The following is an 8,925-nucleotide window of genomic DNA, read 5'->3' on the forward strand; positions in this document are numbered from 1 at the left end:
TAGCCTCCAAAATGGATTATACTTTCACGTAAAGAAAATGAAATTCCTCATAACTGGACCAATCAGCAAAATCATGATAAATACATAAAATATGAAAATTGTCAAAGATTTCATTTTGCAACTCAATGCCCATAGAAGTAGTACTTAAGAAACCAAACAACGCATTGCATAAGGCAAACTGGCAAAAAGTTCAAAACATTCAAAATCAAACACACTGTCATCACGTTGATTCTGCTTCATAGCGTGCCTATAGGACAGGGTGTGCATGGAAAACTGAAAAAAATATGCATTTGAATTATAGTATCGACAAAGAAAATTTAATCCATCATGGAAGAAGTATAAACAGAATATTTTTTAGAACTGAGGATGGCAAGGCTTCATCTTACATGCTATCGGGAGGGTACCAGTCCCTGGAAAATATTGGTTGGTTAAGTCGAGGGTCAGAGAAACAGAGGAAGACCTTTAGTGAGAGTGACACAGTGGTTGCAACAATAGAAGCAACACAATATTGTGAAAATGACACGGGACCAGAATTTTTGTCCGATACACAGAGTCACTTTGAGTAGGATTCAATCCAACTTCATTTAACAATAATAGCCCAAATTCCCACTGCCATCGGTTCTGACTTGTAGTCTGAACTTAGGTATGGTTTCTAAGAGTTTCTTTCTTAAAGATAGCCTCATTTTTCTCCTGCAGTGCGACCGGTGGATTTGTGCCTGAACCTTGTAATGAGCTGCCCAAGATCTAGCCCAAAGCATCATAACAGCATTCTATTAATGAAGAGGAATTTGGAGCTGAAAGAAGGACCTTGAACTTGATTTTTTTTGTTCTTCCTTAGTTGGCTATTAGTTTGAGGCATAATTAAAAGGAAAAAAGAAAATCTAAATTTCAGCTAGCTATCTCTATCTCGCTGTTAGTCATCAGCATTATTACATGCATGCACTTACATAAGATGTAGCTCAACTGATTTGTCATAATCCCCTAAGATCACCTGGCTTCTTGATGATACTTGATGTGTTCAAATTTTCCTATGTTGGGCTTGGCATAGACTTGTTAACATGTCTAGAAAGAACTTTATTTTCCATTTTTCTCCCCTGAGGTCAATGCAGAAATCTAGGAGTTTGCTGAATTGCTAAAAGCACAGTTCGTTGTACTCTTCCTTAACTTTACTTTGAATGGGCAGGTGCTTGCTGGGTTGTTCTCAGTACCCAAGTGAGCCAGCTGACCTCAGACCCAGGAGGCATGCTTCCATTCACGCTTTTCTAAGGCCGTATATTTCTGACAGATGATTCATTAGTGACTGTAGTCCTGGGCTCTCTTCTAGTCTTATAGACCCATACTCTGCCAGATATGTGTTGAAAAATATAGTTGAAAGGAAATAGCCTCCTTTTCTTCAAACTACATTGGGGCCCATCCTACAGAACTTAAACAATTGTTCTCATTGTGTGTACACATTCAAATCACCTGAGGAGTCTTTATAAATCTCTATATCTGATACTAATTAAAATCAGACTCCTGAGGCAAGAACCTAAGAATTCATTTTTTTTTAAGTTCGTCAGCTGAAATCCCAATGTAAGATAAGGTTTTTTAAAAAAAAAATCCCAAACAAGTGGGTCTTAAACTTTATCTCCTAAGCATCATCTATTCTAGAACAGAAGTTCTGAGAGTGTATTTCCTAAACCAGCAGCATCAACATCTTGAGAACTTGTCCTAAATGTGAATTTTCAAGCTCCAGTTTAGATCTTTTGAACCTGAAACTCGGGGTGAAACTTAGCAATCTTTAATCAGCTCTTCAAGTGATTTTTTTATGCTCCCTAAACTTTGAATATAACTATTCTAGAGCAATCAATGTAAAGCATCCATGGTGGTGCAGTGGGTTAAGCATTTGACTGATAGCAAAAGATAAGTGGTTTAAACCCACCAGCTTCTCTACAGAGAAAAGATGAGGTAGTCTTCTTTTGTTAAGATTTACAGCGTTGGGAGCCCCACAGAGTAGCTCTGCTCTGTGATAAAAGGTCACTATGAGTTGGAAGCAACTCAATAGCTGTGGGTTAGATTGATAGAAAAGGGTAAGAAAGAGCCAGACAATTTTGTTTCTTAGCATAAAATTTGATAGTGTATTTTAAGCAACAAAATATACAACATGTAAACAATATAATATTTATTTAAATATATTATAATCACAATATAGACATAGTATAAATATAAATTATCCTTTCTTAGAGTTTGGTGCACACAATCTCTATTAGAATTACCAATTTGAAACACATAAGGCAGTTTTTAAAAAGTTCATGGGAAAAGTCCAATATCTTTTAGTTCCATTTTCCCATAAATCTTTGGAAACTTTTTGTATATATTCTAGGGATCTCCCCAAAATCGATGAATCAGAATCCCTGTAGTAGGGCCCAGAATCTGCATTTGTCACTAGCTTATCCGGTGCTTCTTTGTTGTTATTTTGAGAACCACTGTTCTAAATGGATACATCATGTAAGGGAATCCTTTATAGAGTTCATTAAAGACATACTTCTGCTATTTACTAACAACTGAAATTTTTGTAATGATTCAATTGTACTTTGCAGAGTTAGTAACAGTTCTTAAGTACTCTCTTAAAATCTTGTATTGAAAGAGCCGGGTTTAAGTATAACACATTTTCTATTTCCTGACAAAAGGTTAATGTACTTTATATGCAAATTAAGATTTGCTTTCCCTTTATATCAAGGAGAATACTACAATTTTATATCGCATCAAACTTTGTGGAAAAAAAACATTTCTCACCTCCCTGCCATTCTGACTCATAACAACCCTATAGAACTGTCCATAACTTTTTATGGGAATAGAAATGCCTTGTCATTCTCCTTCAGAGCAGCTGGTAGTTTTGAACTGCAAACCTTGCAGTTAGCAGCCCATTTCACAACCCACCATGCCACCAATGCACCCTATACAACTTTACTTACACTAGTTGCTGAAAGTGAATACACTTTATTAGTAATAAACTGAGATTTTACCAATTGCTATGAGTACGCATGGAACTTAATAAAAATAAAAACTATTTCTAGGAATTCTGTAATCACTCCTTGCAGAAATGCATTTTATAGAAATGTCATGTGGTAAGTCCTGGATTTCAGTTAGAAACAGAATTGTGGTCTATATAAGCAGAAACTAGACAATTGCAATATTGTTTTAAGCATGCCTATTATTGTTTTCTGAAATTGCCTCTATGGTTTTCATTTGTGAGGTAGATTTAGCTATAATACGAATGTTCAATATTATTTATCATTTTTTTTATTCTAAGGATGTTAAAAAGTGAAGTTAGCTAATCCGTATGAACAAATGTTTTGATTTGTAGGGATTGGGTATTAGGCCCTAATACCTACTTATTAAACTGTTCAACACTAGCATCTATAGGCCATTTCTATTTTAGAACCTATAAAATGCAAATTTAATACAAGTGACTCACTTATGTGAAATGTTCAAAAAATTTTCATGTATGAACATTTATTTTAAAATATAGCTAATTCCATCAATTTTATAATCACTTCAGTTAATTGAGGAGCCCTGATGGTATAATAGTTATGTATTGGGCTGCTGATCTCAACATCAGTAGTTTGAAACCACTAACCTCTACAAGGGAGAAATATGGAGCTTTCTACTCCCATAAACATTTATAATCTCAGAAACTCAGAGTAGCAGTTCTGTGCTGTCCAATAGGTCACTAGGGGTTCGCCATGGACTCGATGGCAGTGAATTTGGTTCAGTTAATTGAAAATATGATATGTTATTTTGTATAAATATAGTGGGTTATATTGTGTGAAGTCAGAATCAATTCTGTGGCCGTGAATGGTATTAATAATTATTAGGATCACCTGTGCTAGCTCACATTTATTGAGTGCTTGCTAGATGCCAGATACTATTTTGGGTGCTCCATATGAACATTCTTAATTCATCCTCAGAGTCATATGAGATCAGTTTCACAGATGAATAAACCAGGGCGCACAGTGTACCCCAGTCACATAAATAAGAGACAGAGCTGGATCTTAAACTCAGAGCTTCTGCTCTTTGCCACTATGAATATGAAAATACTACGCGAATGAAAATAATAGCTTACTTCTTAATTTTGCATTAGAGTTCACTTTTGATTCCATGTGATCTATTTTGGTTGTAAATGTTCAGATAACAAGTTTCTCCCATTTACTTGCCTTTCATTTTCTTTCTCTTGTTTGTTTTAGGAAGCTACTCCTTCCTTTTATAGTGCTATGCATGGCTGGAAGTGCTGTTCATGCGCAGAAACAAGGTAAGGACGCCCCTTTTCTGCTTATTAGCTCATAGAAGTCTTGCTTCAAGACAGCAGAAATACATTACTTTTAATCATTATAACCTTGAATTCGACATTAAACAATAAGAAAAATCCCACATGGTACAATGAGAATGTAATGGGAAAGAAACTGATTGGGGGGTGGGTGACCTTTAAGACCTACTCAGATCTTCCATCTGTGAAATTGCTTACATTTTTAAGCCAATTCTCTATGAAAAGGAAGTTTTGTACAGTAAAAAGGCTGTGCTTGTGACTCCAATTTAAGTGGGAGTTCTTGTGGGTGGCAACTGTGACAGAATTACCTTTGCACTTCTTGAAACAACACAAGTATATAATAAGTGCTTAGTCCAGATTTGCCTCATTAAGAAACAAAACAGAATTTACATACTAGTGGGCCTGGGATTTTATTGGATTCAGATGGAGAAGTTTAGAAAATAGTTCAGTGTTTTGTTTTGATTTTGCTTGCTAGCTCGTTGCTTTGGTAGTACGATGAGACTTTTGGGGATTCAACACATTCCATAATTCATTCATTTCTTGAACTATATTCTAAAAACGATCTTCAATATGTCATGCAATATCCTAATTGCTAATGAAGGAAATATGAATAAGTTGCTGTTTCTGTCCTCAACATGAGAAAAACAAAAACAAAACAGGGAGCCATTTTCAAGAGTAAGAAAGCACTGAGACCAAGAGGAAAAACTCTGAAACTGTGCCAGAACCACAGACAGAGTCGTTGTGCTCTCTCACCTTTCCATCTACCAGGGCTGTGTTGGCCTGCCAACTGAGTCATGTGAACAGAACTGGCTCTTCAGGGCAATGAGCCAACTCCATTTTCAACTCGGCCAACCAAATTAGCCATAAGGAAAAGACAAAGTATTAATGCTGATGAGCATGGGAAAGAGGGATCACAAAGGAAGTGGTCATACTTGATATTGGATTGACCCTACTGGCAGTCTTCACACGCTGCTGTTAGGTGCCATCAGCCGAGAGCCCATTCAGCACCCTGCTCAGCTCTGGGCCGTCCTCATAGCCATTGCCCTGTTTGAGCCCATTGGTGCAGCTGCTGCGTCCATGCGTCCTGTTGAAGGGCTTCCTCTTTTCCTCTGGCCCTCTCTCTCCTTTACCAAGTATCTTGTCCTTCTCTGCGGGATGGTCCCTTGTCAATATGTTTAAAGTATGTGAGCGGAACTCTCCTCATCTCCCTTTCTTTTTTGTAAATTCTTTTTTGATTGTTTGTTTGTTTGTTTTTAATAATTTTATTAGGGGGTCATACAACTCTTATCACAATCCATACATACATCAGTTGTGTAACACACATTTGTACATTCATTGCCCTCATCATTCTCAAAACATTTCCTCTCTACTTAAGCCCCTGGTATCAGCTCCTCATTTTCCCCCCTCCCTCCCTGCTCCCCCCTCCCTCATGAACCCTTGATAATTTATACATTATTATTTTGTCATATCTTACACTGCCTGATGTCTCCCTTCACCCACTTTTCTGTTATCCGTCCACCACGGAGGAGGTTATATGTAGATCCTTATGATCCATTTCCCCTTTCTATCCCACCCTCCCACCACCATCCCGGTATCACTACTCTCACCACTGGTCCTGAAGGGATCATCTGTCCTGGATTCCCTGTTTCCAGTTCCTATCTGTACCAGTGTACAACCTCTGGTCTAGCCAGATTTGTAAGGTAGAATTTGGATCATGATAGTCGGGGGTGGGGGCCGGGGGAGGGAAAGGAAGCATTTAGTAACTAGAGGAAAGTTGTATGTTTCATCGTTGCTACACTGCACCCTGACTGGCTTGTCTCTTACCGTGATCCTTCCGTAAGGGGATGTCCAGTTGCCTACAGATGGACTTTGGGTCTCCACTCTGCACTCCCCATCATTCACAATGATATGATTTTTTGTTCTTTGATGCCTGATAACTGATCCCTTCGGCACCTCGTGATCACGCAGGCTGGTATGTTTCTTCCATATGGGCTTTGTTGCTTCTCAGCTAAATGGCCACTTGTTTGCCTTCAAGTCTTTAAGACCCCAGAGGCTATATCTTTTGATAGCCGGGCTCCATCAGCTTTCTTCACCACATTTGATTATGCACTCACTTTGTCTTCAGTGATTGTGCCTGGAAGGTGAGCATCACAGAATTCCAGTTTAATAAAACAAAGTATTCTTGCATTGAGGGAGTACTTGAGTGGAGGCCCAATGTCCATCTGATACCTTAATACTAAACCTATAAATATATGCACATAGATATCACATCCTCATATATAAATATATTTACATATGTACATGCCTTTATTTAGACCTCTATATATTCCCTTTGCCTCCTAGCTCTTTCCTCTATTTCCTTTTACTTTCCACTTGTCCCACTATCATGTTCAGCCTTCATTTGGGTTTCAGTAATTCCTCTCAGTTACATTACCCTTGGTCACACCCTACCAGGCCTCCTACACCCTCCTCACCACCGACTTGGAAGACTTGTTGTTCCCTTGTCCCTGGGTTTGTTAATACCACTTCCTTTCCTCCAACCTCCCCCTCTCCTGTGTCCCCCAGAACTGTTGGTCCTGTTGTTTTCTCCTCCAGATGGTTCATCCAGCCTGTCTTATTTAGACAGACGCAATCATCTCCCCTTCTAAGGAGTAGTCTAGACTTCTTCCAAGACAAATCTGTTTGTTTTCTGGAAGTCTATGATATGTACTTTGCCTACACCATAATTTAAATTCATCAGCTCTTATTCTTTATTTATGGATTGAAAAATTTCTGGGAAATATGTTCTCATTCTCTATGGATAATTGGTTAAAGTAGATCACATACTTTATTAAATACTCTGTTGACAAAGATATTTCTATTGCTTTATTCTGTTTAAAGTCACAATGAAGAGAAGAATGAAATCCCTAAGTTGTCATGATTACCACTATTACCTTTGAGAACTATCACAGACACTGTGCTAGCAGAACCTATCACTTCCTCCCCACTATCTCATGATCCCACCATGCATCTGTCAGGTTTTCCTACTGTGATGGCTTGCACGTTTCTGTGATGCTGAAAGGTATTTCAAATATCAGCAGGATCATGCATAGTGAACAGGTTTCAGTGGCATTTCCATAGTGAGAACAGACTGTAAGAAGGAAGAACCTGTCCATTTCTGTAGTATTGGCCAGTGAAAACCTTACAGAGAGCAGCAGAACACTGTTGGATCCAATTCCAGAAGATGACCCCCACGGGTTGGAGGCATTGAAAATACCGCTGGGGAAGACAGATCTCCTCAGAGTGGAGTCGCCTTAATAATACGGACGGAGCAAAGTTTTTGAAGAAACAATTGCAAATACCCATAAATAATCTGGATGTGCAATGTATGGATCTAGGAAAACTGGAAGCTGTCAAAAATCAAATGGAATGCATAAAGATCAACATCCTAGGTATCAGTGAACTGAAATGGATAAGGATTGGCCATTTTGAGCTGGTTTATATGCCAGGACGCACAAATTCATGCAGCTGATAGAACGGGTACAGCGCTGTAAGCACCCACTAGTAAGCACCCGCTGTAAGCACCCAAGAAATGTAGAAGACAGCTATCTGGCCATACACCTGGGAGAGATCCATATCCATGGCCATTCCAAAGAAAGGTGACCCAACAGAATGTAGAAATTATTGAAGAATATCAATAATATCACAAGCAAGTAAAGCTGTGCTGAAAATCATTTTAAAATGGCCCATAGACAAGAAGCGGCCAGAAATTCAAGCTGGATTCAGAGGAGAATGGGGAATGAGGAATGTCAGATGGATCTTGGCCGAAAGCAGAAAATACCAGAAAACATATTTACTTGTGTCCCGTTGACTACAGAAGGGTATAGACCTACGTGGAGGATATGCCAAGAACCAGTAGCTCCACATTTTGATACTTTTGCTAATAAAGGTTTCTGTTATTTTTTAGCAGTTCTACTTTTTGGCTTTTATTATGGAGAAGATCCACGTGTACTTGAACGCATTTGTATTATGCTGTTGCTAGCTGGACTGTTCTGTGCACACCTATGAAATCGTTGGTTAATTGTATTGTTTAGATCTATATCTTTGTTGAATTTCTTGCGAGTTCTGTTCTTCATTAGAACAAATGGTGTACTATAAAAGAAACCATGGTGTGTTAAAATCTATTATCGTAGAGTTGTCTAGTTCTCTTTTCAGTTCGATAAGAACTTATTTTATGTATCTTGGAATTTTGTCATTAGGTGCATAGATGTTTATTATGGTTATGTCCTTTTAGTGGATTGGTTCTTTAGTTATTAGATAATGCCCTCCCATGCCTCTTATGCTGATTTTTGCATAAAGTATATTTGATTAGATATTAATATTGCCACTCTTTTTATTTTTTTGACTGGGGGAATTTATCCTTTGCTTGATAACCCTCCCCAACCCCCATCCTTTGATGTTTACATTATTATTTTGTTGTGGTTGTTTCCAAGGTTTGTTTTGTAGGCAGGTCATTGGGTCATTTTCCAATTTCGTTTTGCTACTTTCATTCTTGACCGACACCTTGAATCCACTTGCATTCAGTGTCAGCATAAAAAGGCATGGGTTTAGTGCTTTCATTGTATCGTACCTTTTTTTTT

At 38.2% G+C, this 8,925-nt stretch overlaps 1 protein-coding gene across 1 annotated transcript in view; it reads left to right on the forward strand.

Moving 5' to 3' along the window:
• Positions 1-4,224: 4,224 nt before the first annotated feature.
• COL24A1 (collagen type XXIV alpha 1 chain) overlaps positions 4,225-8,925 on the forward strand; it is a 411,206-nt gene continuing 406,505 nt past the window's right edge. The window contains exon 1 of the mRNA XM_045292047.1: positions 4,225-4,291. Within this exon, the coding sequence (XP_045147982.1) occupies positions 4,258-4,291 (34 nt within the window). The 5' untranslated portion in view covers positions 4,225-4,257. The remainder of the gene's footprint in view (positions 4,292-8,925) is intronic.

This window comes from Echinops telfairi, unplaced genomic scaffold (assembly GCF_000313985.2).
Source record: "Echinops telfairi isolate 266 unplaced genomic scaffold, ASM31398v2 ScPeMD7_443;HRSCAF=831, whole genome shotgun sequence".
NCBI classification, from domain to species: Eukaryota; Metazoa; Chordata; class Mammalia; order Afrosoricida; family Tenrecidae; genus Echinops; species Echinops telfairi.